General features: G+C 38.5%; 1 protein-coding gene across 1 annotated transcript in view; it reads right to left on the bottom strand.

Annotated features, from left to right (window-relative positions):
- TOP3A (DNA topoisomerase 3-alpha) overlaps positions 1-16,980 on the bottom strand; it is a 39,467-nt gene extending 22,487 nt beyond the window's left edge. The window contains exons 1-9 of the mRNA XM_051219469.1: positions 16,817-16,980; positions 16,647-16,780; positions 16,538-16,613; positions 9,804-9,912; positions 9,705-9,756; positions 7,665-7,927; positions 4,515-4,560; positions 4,367-4,421; positions 2,989-3,063 (exon numbers count right to left, since the gene is read on the bottom strand). Coding sequence (XP_051065663.1) covers positions 2,989-3,063; positions 4,367-4,421; positions 4,515-4,560; positions 7,665-7,927; positions 9,705-9,756; positions 9,804-9,912; positions 16,538-16,613; positions 16,647-16,780; positions 16,817-16,972 — 966 coding nt within the window. The 5' untranslated portion in view covers positions 16,973-16,980. The remainder of the gene's footprint in view (positions 1-2,988; positions 3,064-4,366; positions 4,422-4,514; positions 4,561-7,664; positions 7,928-9,704; positions 9,757-9,803; positions 9,913-16,537; positions 16,614-16,646; positions 16,781-16,816) is intronic.
- Positions 16,981-18,077: the final 1,097 nt, after the last annotated feature.

The raw sequence follows: 18,077 nt of genomic DNA on the forward strand, positions 1-18,077 counted from the left end.
GACCATTGGTATATTAGACGCAATCATCTGGTAGATTGATCGATTCTGTAATTTACCACTTTTTAATTGAGTTGAATTTCCTTTTGGAGAACCACCATCACTCAGTTCTTATCTCGGGAAATATATGCTATGCTCAATAGTGGTACAATATGATGGATGCGCTTCAGTAAAAAAACACCGACGTAGAATATTGAGTGGCTCCTCAGAGTAACCATGCTTTTAACGATTTGAAAGTAATGCTTGGCCTGAATCTACAACGACGTCCTAGGAAATAATTTTAATCATTCATGGAAGGGAATTGATAATCATCGGAAAGCTTGAAAGGGTTTTCAGCCAGAGAGAATTCCAGTACACCATAGTATTATTATTATTAGCCTTATTCAATATTATATTTTTCGTGCAATATAGAATTCTCAGCACAAAGTATTTCAACAAGTTTCCATTCCTTACTTCTTGGTCGATCTTGATGATAAATATTGAGTGGTCGCCAGTTAGAAGTTAGCAGTCCAGTAGATCGACATCTAAATAATGTACATTCTCTTCGCTGCATATTGCCAGCAACCACGATATCTTTGATTGGGCCTTTTGTAACTTTTACAACGAAAGTTTGTATACTTTTCAGAAAGGCACCTGAATAGGTTATGCGATTAATAGACATAATGATGCTTTAAAACAAACAAAAATAGATAACTTGTTGAGATATCTAGATGGCAGGTACAGGTAGCCTAGATGTTCAAGCAGACCGCCAAGGTCCGGCTCGGCGAACAGATAGTGTTGGATAGCAGTTTAGTTCATTCAGGAAGAATAAATCCAAACGTTTGGAATGATGAACCACAAAGAAGAGTATTGTATACGTTTCAAATTTTCATCATTTGTTTCAAATAAATTGAGCATTAGGTAGAGAATTAATAATACACATATTTTTGTAGTATTCCAATAAGTAGAAAATTGTATTTCTGACGTTTCGTGACTTAATGTAAGTCACTTTTTCAGAGTAAATATAAAAATGAAGAAATGATGTACATTAAGTCACGAAACGTCAGAAATACAATTTTCTGTCCATTTTTTGTGTTATTCTTATGATCGGGTGTTCAAACAAATGGATTCTACGGACAATATAACCAAAACTGATTTAAAGTCGCCACTTAAGTATGCATTTCATGTTCATATTCATATTATAAAACGGCAAATGCATAAGATTTGTCACGTTTTTCACGCATTAAGCTTGACAATTAGTTGCTCGATCAAGTGTACATTCTAGACATAATTATGTCACGAATGTCAGTTGTTTCATTGTAAATATTGAAGTGAATTATTCAATTCAATGGTTGAATTTCTGTTGAAATGGTACGCTGGAGATCAATCTGCTTAATCACATACATTTCACATTTATGATCCATTTAAATCAAACGCCGGATGAAGATTGTGTTGTAACTCAAATATTCGCGGAAGAAGACAGTATAGGCATGAAATCCAAACACATTTCCCAGGAGCTGTTAATGACAATATTAGGTAAACAGAAATTAGCTTTCATTCTCAAACGTCACCGCCATCAGCTGGGAAGAGCTACAAGGAAATGTCGTCGATCTGAATCCACATCCAAGTAGAGTAAATACTCTTTTGAAGGACGGGAAATGATGTACCCCTATATCAGCTTACAAACTCAGATAACATTCTGTCGCAAGGGATATAATGGGCGCACAATACAAGTGTGAATGGGCTATGTGAAACACCTTTTAGTCTTGACTACTTCGACGTACTTGTATAGCAGATAAGGTACTCAGTTTCATATGCAGTGTGGTCACTTATCCAGCTTAAGAAATCCCTAACATCGTCACTCAGAGGTCAAATGAATCATTAAGAATGTGATTACTAAATGGGTCTCAATCAACCTCTGAACTGTTATCCACTCTCTCTCACTAGCGGATACAAATATCATTCGCGATGCCGGATGTTATTTTTAAAAACTCAACCTCGCAGACACTTAATTGTAAGCAAAAGTTTCCCCAGCGTACCAACACTCACTATAAACATATATCGCGGTCTGTTTTAATATAACTCCAATCTTAGAACGGCCGATGGGCACTATACTATCTCATATTCTAAGAGTAGCCGCCTACCTAAGCAATGTTTAATTTCTGCTAAATCACCAATATGCCTTTGAATTCAAACCAAAATAGTCCAATTCACATCTCAGGACGATTTCGATATTTCCATGAAAAGTAAACATACGTAATACAGGTCTCAACTGTCCCAGTCAACCAAAAAGCACTACTCTATCAATCAACTTGTCATCTTTAGTACTCCGGATCTAACCACAATATTGTTTACTCAGTGGCCCTAACACACACAAGTAATACTTCCAAGACACATGATTAAAAGCTTGCAGCCTATAGACGTCCCTTATTCTCGAAGATCAGGTTTCACGACCACAGTGTGATAAATATCGAATCTCTGCCCATTACATTTCCCATTTGATCACTAAATGGACATCACATCTACACCATAAGTTGGCGAAAGCGAAGCAGGCATTCTGAATCCGTGCACACATTTCGTTAGATAAACCAACCCAACAGGACTGTCAAGATAACTGAAGTGGTCGGTGAGCTCAATCATTCAATCTATATGGTCACTAAAAGAGCGCCGCAAAAATTCTTGTATTACTAAACAAAGCATTTAGTAAACCGTAATTTATCACCATGTTTACCAAACAAGACAGTCAGTTGAGTAATTCATGCCAATAAGTGAGGTTCCAAGACGATCTATCCCTGTAAAGTTATGTGACGAGTGTGATTTCTTAAAGGGTATCTATGACGAAACACTAAAAATTTAAGAGTAACAAGAATTGACAAAAACCACTTGATGTTTAACAATTCTGATGACAGATCCTCATAAGTTCTGGCTTGACTAATAGTTTTCAAGCAAAGACTGCAAAATTTATGTACCGTATTACTTAGATCAGTGCAAAGAAAATGACATTAAACTCACTACAGTATCCAAAGCAGTTGGACGCCATTTGGTCTTCGGACGCTTAATAACTTCTACGATTTGGCCATAGCGATTCTGGTTGAAAAATTAAAAAAACAAACCACACAATGAACAATAAGATGTTTTGGAATCTATTAGAAATGACGAAATATTGGTGGTCCCAGTGCAATCTTAACTATCCTTATTCGCAACCTTTGTAAATAATGATTTCCTTAATTAAAAAACCATAAGAGATTAGTTAGTTTGGATGGGAAAGTGTGTCTTTTCATCTCAATAAAATTTAAACTGACTTAAAATTTTGTTAGAAATAGAAATTTGCATGACGCACACAACAATAAACCTGCAACACTTGCATCGCTTATTTTTATCCCATCGAAATAAGATAAAACGTTGAAGCACTATGAAGTTATGATTTTATTGCTTAATTATTGCTCAAGAGATTTAGTCTTTGATTGAATTGTACTTCAAACCATTAAAATGTTATACCGAAACCAGTAGGCCAAAAGTTGAAGTTTCATTTTATAAATTTTACAGGAACTCAATCAGGAGCTAACTGAATAGTTTTAGAAATATTTAGGATCGAGTATACAGAAGACGTCAGATACGAAGTATATTTATTAGAAACCTGGTTCTATAATTTAAAAAGCTGACAAATACACACATGTTTTTTGAAGGATAACGATGCTATACAGTTAACCGACACATAGCAAGTACGGTAATGTCTAGGCCTGTAACCTAATAGCTGAGTAAAGAACTTATAACACGGAGACGCAGTTCTGCATCAATACAGTGTGACCTTTAATAACCACTAAAGTTATATTTTTGTAGAGTAAGATGATGAATGAGTGAGTGTATCTACTCAAATAACGGAAGCTAATTGAGATGAGTTTCTGCTTTTACGATATACATAGTATTCGGAACAGATGCACTCACTTTTTGTTTCCTCAGACTTGTGTTTCAAAAATACCTTATACTCGTTACTTAATGAATTCATTCCTGATTTTCATATTGTCTTTTCCGAATCTCTTTTACTATTAGTGATACTGTTACTACTTCTACTACTATAGAACTTGTCTTGATGATTTCATCATGCAATACTGATATGATATGGCAACTTGAACCGAAGCGCATATATGTAAGACTGTATGTTACTGATGATTGATTGACTGACATAAAGTATAAGTTCAGATGAAACAACATATTACGTCTTATCAGTGCATGAATCGAATAACTAACGAACATCAACAGTTAACAAGAGTTCTGTAGAGTGAACGGTGACTTTCATGGTAAAAAGTCATTTTCTTGTTTAGAATAAAACTTCAGTTTAGGAAAACCTAGGATAAACTATATAAAAAGTCATTGTGTACTATTAACATACTTGATGTAAATGTTCATAGTATGCTCTGCAACAATCTTGATCGAAAAGACGTCCACTGATGTAAAAGGAAGGGAAACCAAAATATTAGTCACAAATACAGTGACAACTAACTGTTTAACAACTAATTGAAAGACACTATTCAACGTACCGTTGCCACTGAAATTCAGTTGTTTTCTCGTCGCGTGATACAGTGACTAAAATTACAGATCGAAAGACCAAAAATATATGGATGAACTATGGCTAAACAACGATCGTCATTCAAAGGTTATGAACATAAATCAAGTAAGAAAACCGTAATAGTGATCAATTAGACAGTCACAAACATAGGATATGGCACGGTTCAAGTCGCCACACTTCAAAACATATCAAAGAAATTAACAAGATGTGGGGGAAAAGGGGGAAAGAAATAGATTATGAATACAGTGGTCTTGAGTAATGTTGGAGGCATGAGAGTGGTTATCACTCCCCGGTTGCACACACTGTCGAAGGGTTTATCCAGAGGTATCTGAAGAGGAAATTGGGTTTGAGGTGATCTTAGTGACCTGAGAGCGTAACTACAGTACCCAAGGGACAACTGCAAGAGGCCGGTCACACACGACCTTTTTGTAAGTAATTTTAGTGTTAGCTCCGTACTTGTTGGGACCTTACCGCCATTGACAGAAATCCGTAGGGTAAGGTGAGGTGTGCATTTTTAAGGTCGACCTTTTCTAATCCCACTCTTCCTTGTGAGAAGGCAGTATCGCTGTTATGCTGGTTGTCTGAAGGAAACACCTTACTGCCGTCACACTTCTGTATAATCAACAGTACGAATTCTCCCTCGAACTTTGAGTTGGCTGCTTTTAGTCTTACCGCTCTTCAATTGACATGGTAGGACCTTGAGGAGCGATTGTTCCAGCCATTATAGCCAGATTGGCTCATTACGATAGACAGGTTCGACCACCACATCAAGGTAGCAACAACGGTCGGGAATACAGTTCAAAAGAAAGATATGGAATGATACTACCCTCAAAATTTAGAGGAAGATAAAGAATAAATACAGCTGCACTACTGCTACCGACTGTCAGCTATACCATTTAAGATCCTCGACCGCAAATTACGATTACCTCATGGATTCTGTCTATGAAGTTTGAACTTGCAAACTCACTCTAATCTAACAACCAACAACTTCATAAACTGATGCTATTTCTGATCCGGGCACCGCAAGCTTCGCTGTGGTCTGCTTTTATGAAAGCCGTCATAATACGCCGAAATGAGAGGTGGCTGGACAGGCTCTCCATGTACCATAAACTCAGTTAATGAATGCTCTCCGAACTGTCCAACTTGGTATCTTAATCAAGTACATTACACTCAGACTCATCAGTACTCACCCGATGGCTCCATCAGGAGTAAACAATAATTCAAAGACATCAGTGATCGAATGCCAGCAAACTACTCAAACTTTTTTTAAAAGCTATACTTTATATCTGCAAAGTAATATATGAGTAATAGATGGTTGAAGTTGGTAAAAGCCGACAGAAAGTTTTCTAACCATGTTGGTATTTTTGAGAGCTCAACCTCATTGAGGGTGAGGTCTCCAAAATAGGCAAAGTGGTAAACGCGTTAAACTACTTTCTCTTGTAGTAAGACGATGTATCGATCCGAAACGGTTCTTAAACAAAATGGTAACATAGTAAGTACGATGAATGTATCTCAATATTGTAATGAAAATGCAGTATCTTACCATTTTCCAGTTGAGTCTTTTATATTTATTTGTTTAAACACATAAACATCAGTACAAGGGGGAACCAAATACATATGGGCCACACAAATCATTCGATTTGTATGAGGGCTGGAATACTGCTCAGGTGCCCAAACCGAAGCAGGTGGTTGTCTTGAAGTGGCCACTCATCGAGCCTTTGACCTAAAGGTCTAATCCATAAGGCAGTTGAGCAACGTTAGGAGATACAGTTTCATGGTAGCCGGTGACCAACCATTGTTTCATACGCCATTTGTTCCTTCAGGATACTGGAGCCCATGTGCACCATTGGTTTGGGATCCGGTTAAAGCTCTGGACATTCTCTTTTCGTCCTCTCAATTTCGTAAACAACCCGCCTGTCACGAGAAGGCAGTGAGTAGGACTTCCCTGGCAGAGACTGTATACGCGTGGCCGTGTGAGAGCATTTCGAGAGGGAGGGCGGGTCCACCCCACTCTCGTCCATACCAGGGCATTTGGGGGTACCAGCCAATTTCGTAAAAATCAGTCCCGCCACGAGAAGGCAGTGAGTAGGACTTCCTTGGCAGAGGTTGTGTGCACGTATCCATGTGAGAGCATGTCGAGGAGAGCTGACTCTCCCTACCTTCGATCGTACCAGGGCATTTGAGGGTTATCTTTCATAAACCACTATATGTTAGTGGTTTATAATCTTTTATAAACCACTAACATGTAGTAAATTTAGGGATGGTACATATTTTCGAAAGCAAAGAGATAAAACGTGTTATAATATTGCTGTGATGAAAGTACTACATCAAATTGCAATAAAATATACGACGACGTAATCGCCATAATTAAAAAAAGACATCATTTTAGTCCTGTATTTTGGTACTATTGACTAAAACAGATTTTAAAATTCAGATTTCACTCTAGCTGCGAGTAGTGACTTAAATACGTGTTCCACGAAGTTTCAAATTTAGTATTGGCATTACGGTTAGAAGAAAGGCGTTTAGGGATCGAACATCTAATAGACTTGTTAATGTAACTTATTCTCGAAGTACATGTTCATGTATTTGTCTTTGCATCAGGGCTAATTATACCATCCGGCCATCCAAATCGAAGTGGAATTTGAACTTGGAAACTAGTGGTTACAAATCAAGTGCGTTAGCTCCGAAGGATACGAATATTTTTGAAGGTCTTTTGGTTATGTACTAATGGTTCCGAATATTGTTCGAGTAAACTAACTAGTTATATGATTACAACAAGTATGACAGGAAAACCACATGTTAACAGACTCCACATTCCACGCTAACACTAAAAGTGTATAGTACTTGACTACGACATATGTAGTACCTCACCTTCGTGCACACTACCATTTTAAAAATCATATAACCCTAAGATAAATAGTATGGTGTGTACTGCTGCGCAGAAAAATTAAATCTATCCTGATAAATAATTTTACCATACGACACAACAGAGATGGATATGTTAAATATCTCTTACAGATGTTGGTCACCATCTACTAAATCTATTTTATTACTGTCACCTCTATAAAGACTTACATCTTGTCAAATATAACATAACTACGTAAATTTAATAATAACTTACCCACAATACGCCAAAATGGTTCAGAAACAAACTGGTCAACCTCTCGAAAGCGTTCTACAACGAAACCAAGAGTTGGGAACTGACAAGATCCATACGAGATCAACTGGTCACTAAGAGCTTGGGGGAAAACTCGCCTTAACCGCAAAGTCTGGAAGCGTGTGAAGGCAGCCCCAATACGTAAATCTAGCTCCTGGCGCACATCAACAGCTGTGCTGGCATTATAATCAGGAATTGTGAGCCGATTTACGGCACGATGAACAGCTCTAAAACAAAATTTTAAATCGAAATCTTTTAGAGAAAATGGAGTATTCTCAAACAGACCATCCGTACAATCCATCTGAAAAACATTACGTTAAGATAGGATTCACACTTAGTGTTCTGTTCATCGTCCTAAATGTCTGAACTGAGAGGAGATAAGAGTGTCGTCTTCTCCCGAGATTGTCACACACTTGACTTATTGATTCCGGTTTCTTTTATTAGTCTGAAAAACTGTTTGGTGTTACCTACAGCCACTGCTTTCTTCATCTCTTTTGCTTTTGTTGCCCACCATTGCTTACGATCGTTTCGTGGACTTTTGGTTAACCTAGATCTGATTTGTTTTCGCTCTTCATCGTGTCCGGAGCCAGATGGGATGAGTTTATGAGTCTATCGGTGCAATAGATGAGGCGGAAATCCACTGGTTTTTCGTGACCCTTTGATTCAGATCACTAATAGTTGTTGTCGCTGTTTGTTCCCACAACTGTTCGCATATCTCTCCAACCGACATCTGGGTCAGCCTCATTTTCAGGGCTGCCCAAGTGTGGCTTCAGTTGTTCCGGTCACACTCTCAGGTCACTAGGAACAAATCTAACCCGATTTCCTTTTCAGGTACCTCTAGAAAAACCCTTCCACGGTGTGGGCAACCGGAAAGTGATAACCGTCCCTATACCTCTGATGGCACTCAAGACCACTATATATATATATATATATATATATATATATATATATATAATTGCGCATCACAAAAAAAAACGAAGTGATAGCACCGTAAAAACGTAAAAGTGGGTAAACTAGTAGTAAGGATAAAAAATAAGAAGTATTAAAGAAAACGGTCTACATAGAAACAGCCTAAGTGCATTTCGATCAGTTAGATGTATTTTGCCTTTTTATGAAGATATACCAATTTATTTACCACACTCCAGGTATGAGAACTAATGATATCACCTGGATGCTCAAACTGCAGTAGGTTGAGCAGGTTCTGAGCCTGGAACTTAATGGTCGAAAGTCAAACGCACTGACCACTAAGGCACAGCTACACAGTAATAGTAAAATGACACTAGAAAATTTTGTTCAAGAATGAGTGAATTAGCAGAAAATTTGCTAGATAATAATTTCGAAACGCACGATTTAGTGGGTTAAGATTGCAAGCAGCTACATCACTGAGATCGGTTTTGAGTAACGCTACACAATATACCCAACTACGATAATCGCAAGTACCCTAACAAGGTAACCTGCACCCAACAACAAGACTCAATTTCAGTCAATGACTTTATAAACTGATCCCACGTCTTGGTTTAACCACTCGAATTCTTACACCAGCTAAATTTGTGATGAGGTAGACAGCTTTTGAACATAAAAGTCCCGAACAAATTTGATGAAGATTTTTCGCCTTATTAATTATTAATAAATATGAAGCCTAGTGATAGTACTTAGTTGCCCAAAGTAAAGTAGGTGGAGTGGAATTTGAATGTGGGACATAGTGGCTGAAAGTCGAATCCCTTTAGCCACTAATCCACTGCTCCAGTTTTGAAATAGGAACAATAATAGGGCTCATTGTACACAAAGTATACAACTGTCTTTGGGCCTAGCATACAACAAGGGCGTCATGTGAGTTACACAAACATTACTGATACTACTCTTATGACGTATTTTGCAGTGAATATAAAAAATCCAATTTGATGGCGGACACGTGCTAAGAGTAGGCTTAGTTGCTAATCAAATTTTAAGGAACCAAATACAAAACATTAACCAATCAAAATATATTGCCAATAAACAACTTACGCAGGTGTAATTTCAGAAAACCGAGCACGGAGAACTTCAATGTTTGGTTTAACTGTAATAAATATTATTCGACTGACGCTTACAAGAACAAAGACCTACTTTCTTTACAAACATCAATTACTTCGATGCCAATATTTTCACCCTCACGATCGCAATCAGTCCATATAATTAACTTTTGACAGCTTCGCACTTCGCGCTGTAACGTTTGCTAAGAAGTTAAAAATAGTTGCTTTTATAAACTTGAAAAATGTCCTATTAATATATATATATATTCGTCCCCTCATACGCTATTTAAAAAGGACAGTGAAATTATATTCACTGAGTAAATCTTATAATTCTGGTCGTTTATAAGGTGTCAAAACTACCGTTTGGGAAAATCCAGTTGGTCTAATTACAGTTAAGGCATCACGTGTACCGTCTGTACAAGTTTTTTCTGCACTTATTCTCTTAAGTGCGTTAGTCGTGATTATTTATATCACGTAAACAATGCCGTTTTAAACTTTGATTGAAATGGACGTTTGGCATTATAGTGGCCTGCCGCAGCTATCGTAAACCATAAAAATTTGAGGGCGTATTTATCGGAAAATCCTTCGGAATAAAATCTAGTTAACCTGCTTAAGCGTGCCTTAGTGTAACGTGTGGGAGAAAAAAATAGATAAGACCTGGACTTTGAAACATTACTAACTTGCATACCGATCAATTACCAGGGTGGTGCGACACACTGACTGTATGCTAGTTCCAGGCAAGTGACCAGGCCGTTTTAGTTTTTGAAGCAATATTAACTAATGTGTCAGCTCAACACCTAGAAAAACTGTCAGGAAAGTAAATCTACAAGGGATTATTCATGAAGTATTAGAACCTTCTAGCGAAAAACCTAGAGACTCATGCCAAATATGTTAGGACCTTTTAGACCTTGTATGGTTTCTTTTGACACAAACTTCAGTACTGCATTTAAGTGCCCGGTCACTATCTAAAAAAGTGGGTTTTTAAAAGGAACACAAGAAAATGCAACTAAACTGATTCTCAGAATTGTGATGCCCTTATTCTTTTTATCTTCCAAAAAGATTCACCTGGATACCCCGAAAAGTTTACAGGGTTAGAACTAATTACTTGTCAGCTGAATACCGACTTCCCCAGACAACCAGCAGAAATCCTTGTCTTAATAAGCGTTTGGGGCTTCAACGCGTTCAGAAGAATGTTGGGTCAACAGAGAGACCTCTATTGCCGGATGTAATACAGGCGGTAAGACCGTAATTTATGGACGGCCTTTGAGCGACGCTAAAGTGACCTCGAGAGTATAAACCTAATAACTAGGACATAGTGAGGGTTATAAACCGGTGGGGGGAATCGAAATTATGAATTACAGTTGATTGTTAGGGTTAGGAATTAGATTTAGGGTTTTCATCACGAACTGACACCAGCTATAATGCCAAAACTCTATGTAGTCAAATGGATGAGCGAATTTCGAGCCTAAATCAGAAACCTGTTACCTTATATTTGATTGGTTCGTCCATAAATTATAGTCTCGCCAAACAGACCACCAAACTTCCTATCCTTCCTAAAATCGTATGAAACGTCGATTTGGAATGAGTGATACACTACATAAACGGTGTTTAAGTCAGCTAACTAAACACACAAATAATGACAGTTATGAAGTAAACTGCTGGACAAATATCATATACACACGCTAGATTTGTTTTTAGGCGCTCAATTGAGGGGAAATGATACATAACACAAGTAAATAAACCTTGATTACACGTAAATCGGTAAAATTAAAGATAGGAACTGCGCGCGCTCTATTTAAAAGGACAGTGGTATTCTTTCTCGTTGAGTTAATTAACTGTTTTGATCGTAAATTACGCATCAAAACTACTGTTTACACTTTAATTGCATCTACCCCAGTTAAAGTGATATTTTATTGAGTTTTTCGATTTTGCTTCTGTGTATTTTGCATCGAAGCATACTTGGTCGACTTTTACTTGGTTTATTTACTTAAGGTTTGGAAATCCTTCTACATATCCTGTTTTTGTCACCGTTCTAGTTGACTTTCAAGATGGCTAGGTCTACTCATAAATGTGGACAACCATACTGCTTATTTCCCGTGGATGAAGGGATGCAATGTGATGAGTGTAATAAGTGGTTCCATAAGATGTGCACCCGGTTAAGCCCCACTGCATATAAAAGGTGTTCAAAGCCCAACTCTTATTGGCTTTGTAGTTTTTGTTGCTCGAGCAAAACATTGCTTATTCAGGAAGCAATTAGTCTCCTGGTGTTGGCTAATAAGGAGGTTGATGAGGGCTGTACTGATAACATTGGTACGGATGGCGAAGATTGCGTTAGTGTCGTAAGTGCTATCACGGCGCAAGCCAGACATCTACCTGTGCAACCAGCAGTTAAACGTTCTCCCCCGAAACGATCAGTGAGTGACACGTCATTAGACGTTGGTGGCCATATTGCTACAGCAGCAACCGGTGACCCAGATAAAACAATTACTGTCCCGAGTTGTTCTAATGTAGACGTTTCGACTGATGGAAAATGGATGACGCGAAAACGCAGAAGAGTAGGAAAGATAGCTAAAACTAATGACTGTTTACTTGGTAAGTCCTTGGTGGACTCTCAGACCAATCCGCCAAAGTCCCATAGTAAAGCTTCGTCTGACATTGTTATGAGTCATTCGCTTGACTCCCAGGACTCTGTTAAAATAAAAACTAATCGTAAGATACCAGTAGTTAAAATACAGGATCTAACGTCACGGTCGAAAGCTGTGAACACAGTTTCAAAAGAAGCTAAACCCATCCCTAGTTTAATTATTTGGAATCTAGAGGAGTCAAAAGACAACGACCCTGCTAAAAGACATGCACATGACCTGCAGTTAGTGGAGTCTGTGGTAAGGAATGTACTACCTGAAGAGGTTTCAGGGGTACATATTACAAAAGTAATACGACTTGGTAAATGGGTTGGAGGCGAGACCCAACCAAGAAGGATCCTGAAGCTGGTTCTCGGGAGTTTCGAAGAAAGAGACATATTATTGAAAAGCGCACTAAAAACTCGTGCCTCAAATATCCGTATTCGACCAGATTGGCCGCTTGAGGATCGAATCAAGTGGAAGAATGCTCTTACGGAGTTGAGGACTCGCAAATTAAATGGCGAAAATAACCTTACCATTAAGGGTTTTCGGGTAGTCAGGTCTTGGAAGCCAATGCTTCCGAGGCCTGTATGAGTAGAACGATTGATTTCCAAAACACCTTAAGTGTGTGCTACACGAACGCTCGTAGTCTTAGAAATAAAACGTCCGAGCTAAGTCTGATGGTGCAAGAATTATGTCCCGATATAATCGTTGTTACAGAAACTTGGTTAACCGTTGATATAGACTGTTCTCCTTTCATTGCTGGTTATATCTGTATCAGAAGTGATAGAGTTTCAAGTCGCAAAGGGGGAGGTATAATATTATACGTTAGGGATCACTTTCGTATACAATCAACCATATCGGAGGCTCATATCAGTGGCACATGTGAGGTTGCATGTTGTAAGATTAAATCTAGAAATGGGTTAGTGACTATAGGGGGAATATACCGTAGTCCGTCTTGTCTTGCTGACGACTTTATCCTGAGACACATCTATTCTTGGAGTATGGCAGAATGTTGTCTCATCATTGGGGACTTCAACGCACCGCATATCAACTGGATAGAGCTTACAGATCCAGGTAGTGGTTTCGATAGCGATCTTTTATCTACCGTTATTCAGTGTGCACTTGTACAATGTATCACAAAACCGACACATATTGATTTGCAACATGTTCCGTCACTGCTGGACCTCGCCCTCACCCACCACTCTGAGGATGTCTTTGATATCCAGCACCTTCCTCCACTAGTGAACAGTGATCACGTTGTAATTCACTTTAAGTTTAGGACACATGGTATACAATTCGTATCTGCTCCACCCCGTCCCAATATCTGGCGAGCTAATATTCCGGAAATCAGAAACTGTGCTATCTCGACCGATTGATCGGTCGACGCGGATGGATTGATCGAAGATGAATGGAATAAGTTTAAGGCTACATTCGAGTCCGTAACGTCGCCGTTTATCCCATGGTCAGCACGTAAGCTATCACATTGCCCTCCATGGATTAATAAGGAAACCCGGAAGCTGTTAAAGCGTATGAAACATTTCTGGGACTTATTCTTGTTGACAGGTCATGCACCATTTAAGCGTGAGTACCAAAAATACCGTAATATCTGTAAGAAAACCATAGCGAAATCCCGTACCACGTACGAACGACAGTTAGTATATGATAGCCGTACTTGTCCGAAACGATTGTTTTCGTATGTTAAACGGCAAATGAAACGTAGTGATGGTATTCCCCCGTTGCTGTTACACGAAAATTCAGAATTACTAGCTGAATCAGATCGAGCAAAAGCTGAGACTTTTTCAGATTATTTTAGCGAAGTCTTCTCTACGTTTATTGTAACAAATACTTGTCCCACTCACACCGAGATACTAACCATTGAATCTGTACAGGTGACTGAGGAAACTGTCCTTCCGTTGATAACTAACCTCAAACCTGGTAGGATACCGGGCCCTGACGGGTTACATCCACGGTTGATGTCATCTCTTGCGGACATTATTTCAAAACCGCTTGCGACACTCTTCAACATGTCCCTCTCACTCGCTCAACTCCCTAGAGATTGGAAGGACGCTATAGTTAGTCCTATATTTAAGGACGGTCAGCGACAGATAGTATCTAACTACCGGCCTGTCAGTCTAACTAGCATAGTCGTTAAGTTACTCGAAAAGATAATTCGGGTTAGGTTGCTAAGCCACATAGATTTACACAATCTGTTAGCTCCTGAGCAACACGGATTTCGTAACAAGCGTTCATGCTTGACTAACTTGCTTATTGCGAGGGAGGATTGGACAGCAGCCCTAGATCACGGTCTGTCTGTCGACGTGATATTCATAGATTTTAGCAAAGCGTTTGACAAGGTTTCACACGTAGGTCTTATGCAGAAGCTCACGAGCTTCGGAATAATAGGTACTGTACATGAGTGGATAGGAAATTTCTTATGTGACCGCAGACAGAGAGTTAGGGTCAATGGAACGCTATCCGATTGGAAGCCGGTCAAAAGTGGTGTACCCCAAGGCACCATCTTAGGCCCTCTGCTCTTCCTTCTCTACGTTAATGAGTTACCACTGTTACTTAGGTCGTCGACATTATTGTTTGCGGATGATGTATAGATCTGGAGAACAATAAAAAGTGAGGCTGATCATGTGGATCTTCAAGCTGACTTAGACGATTTAGTTAGATGGGCTCGAGAGTGGGGCTTAGAAATCAATGCTAGGAAGAGTGTACTAATGCACATCGGTCACGGTAATAGTTACCGTTATACTATTGAGGGTAAACCTCTTCCATGCGTTCAAGAGCATAAGGACTTAGGAGTAATAATAAGTCATGACTTAAAAGCAACTGCGCATTGCAAAGCAGCCGCTGTCAAAGGTTTTCACGCGTTATGGTCACTTCGCCGAGCGTTCAAATCTTTTGACGAGGAAACGTTTCGAATTTTATATCCCATATATGTTAGACCACATTTAGAGTACTGTATCCAAGCAGCTAGCCCGTGCCTGGTAAAGGATACTAACTCCCTTGAGCGTGTGGGAACGAAATTAGTGAAGGGTCTTTCTAGACTCCCTTACGATGAGCGTTTAAAACGCCTAAATCTTTTCCCCTTGTCGTATCGTAGGACACGAGGTGACCTTATACTGGCATTTCGTATCTTTAATTATGATTTGGGTGTTAATATGTCTTATCTTTTTGCTCCCTCCAGCACTAATAATCTCCGAGGTCATAGCAAGAAGGTTCATAAACCACGATCTAATAAACTTAAAGTGGGATCCCGTTTTTCTCATCGAGTAGTCAATCATTGGAACGCCTTACCCGAACAAGTGGTATCAGCCCCATCAGTGAATACTTTCAAGGAAAAGCTGGACTTTCACTGGAAAGCAATGTGTCAGGATTAACACAGGTTCATCAACCTACTATCCTTATTACTGAAGACTGAGGAGGGACACTATTTCAAGAGCGAGACTCTAATTTAGGGACGACCTTTGAACGAATCTTAAATGACCTTGACGATTATTAGCCAGTCAGAAGACAGTATAAAGTAAAAATATATTATAAGAAAGTAATGGATTACAGTGGACATTCTTCTTTTACATGATTTAAAAACTTGGTAATGTTTGATAAAGGTTCAGAGGTTTTGAATTTATAATGCATATGGTATAGAAACTCGTCCATAGGGTTAGGGTTGTAGCCTCTCAATAAACACCCCTTCTCTAAAACCCGTTGTAAACCGATCGTATGTCAGCACCCTAACCTAACCTTAACCCCAACTCTGTGGACCAGTTTCTATACCGTATGCATTATGAATTCAGAACCTCTGAACCTTTATTAAACCTTAACAAGTTTTTAAATCATGTAAAATAAGAATATCCACTGTAACTCATTACTTTCTTATAATATATGTTTGCTTTATACTGTCTTCTGATTGGCTAATAATTGAAATTGCTCAAACGCTTCTCATTGGCTCGTCCCTAAATTAGCCTCGCCCAATAAACTGTCCACTTCAAATCAGATATCGCGACACTGGAGGAATACTATCGTGATTAGTTTTTTTAACAAAATGGTACACAATGTGGGTGCTACTGGCTATTCCGTCAGAAGAAAACATAGAGAGCAAATAAAATCTAAAATTGAATGTTAATTTATAAATATGCCTTAACTATATACACAAATACATGAATATTTAATAGGATCCCCATGAGACAGACCGACTAACCTTTATTGGTTCGTAATCTTTGAGAACTTGTTTAACAATCGGTGCGTCGAAGAGCACCATTGGGTCACAAGAATGCCTGTAAAGTTAACAAAACCGTACAAGAAACTACCATGACTTGTAATTTGGGAGAAAATCATAATTAGTCAAATGGCCTGACACAGACGTCATTACCATCATGACATTCTGGCCGTTGAGATTCAAAGGGAACTCGTATATTTTGTTAAACTTCGATATTCCTTCTCTCTGTAGAGTGATATTCTTAAAATCTTGAAGAAATACCCTGTGATATCCTCCGTGACTCAGAATTTCCGAAATATTTTTGGCGGCATCATTTTTCTCAGCAACATTTAGAATTTTCATCGTAAATTTACGAACGCCAGACGCTGTGGGGAAATCGCTGATAACCAACAGTAAGCGTAGACACTTGAAAATCATCAGCGTTTACTTTGCTTTGCCGCTGGTGTTCAATACTCAATACCTCTGTGACGAAGCAAATCTTATAACAGTGAATGGAATAAAATCCTTTATCTTGAGAGGCCGATCTTTATAATAGAAGTAAATGGTCGGGTTTTTCAAGAAAGGAGTTAGATGCATTGAAAAGTCATAATAGGCACTTTATAAAATCCGTTAGAAGTGATAACACATACACTAACACCTTGGGAAACCTTTCTCGGCCAAACACCTTTCTTAATACTTGGATTGTATAGTTAGAATTTGGTGGAGTTTTGAAAAAACTTGAGGTCACTTTGAAGAAGGAACAATAGCTACAAGTGCATAGAACTTTCCGAGAAATAGACCACAATAATCAGTATAAATTCTCTACCAGGCCTCAGACAATACTGGCCATAGAGTCCGTGTCAAAGGCTGACTTTTCAACTTACGACATTTTCCACAATTATTTGCTCTACGACGTATATCTGTATTTATCTTTGGCGATCAACATATCAGCCTGAACAAGGACTACATTTTCTCAACACCTAAATCTCCATTATGAAGATCTTCACGTAATAGAAATGGAATAACTACACAATAGTGTAAACACAAAATACCATCAGGTGTGGCAAACAACTTATCCCACTTTGAAAAATAGGCCAGAAATCTAGGTTTCAGATTACCATTTTAACTTTTCCGTATAGCACTGAGTATATATCCAAAGTATCTACGAGTTTTTCTAATGAGATGTGAACGTCTCACCAGTACGGTTTGCAATAACAAACATTCTGAAGTATTAACAAGTCTCTCTTGTAATGACTGTCAGGATATGTAGTCAACGTATCGAATTTGTTTGGCACTTCTGTGTTGAACCCTATAGTCATAGGCACTCAAAACAATACTACATCGCTGAACCATAGCAGCTGAAGAACGTGCTAAGAATTTTTCAGGATGATAAATAAACTTTAAAGCTTCATGATCTGTAACAATGGTGAATTTTTTCCAAACAAATATTTATAAAGTATTTTGAAGGCCCGAAACACAGATTATACTTCCCGCTGAGTTTGTGAATAACCTTTTTCCGTGACAATAAGTTTGCGTGAAACCA

The sequence above is a fragment of the Schistosoma haematobium genome, chromosome 6 (genome assembly GCF_000699445.3).
Source record: "Schistosoma haematobium chromosome 6, whole genome shotgun sequence".
NCBI lineage: Eukaryota > Metazoa > Platyhelminthes > Trematoda > Strigeidida > Schistosomatidae > Schistosoma > Schistosoma haematobium.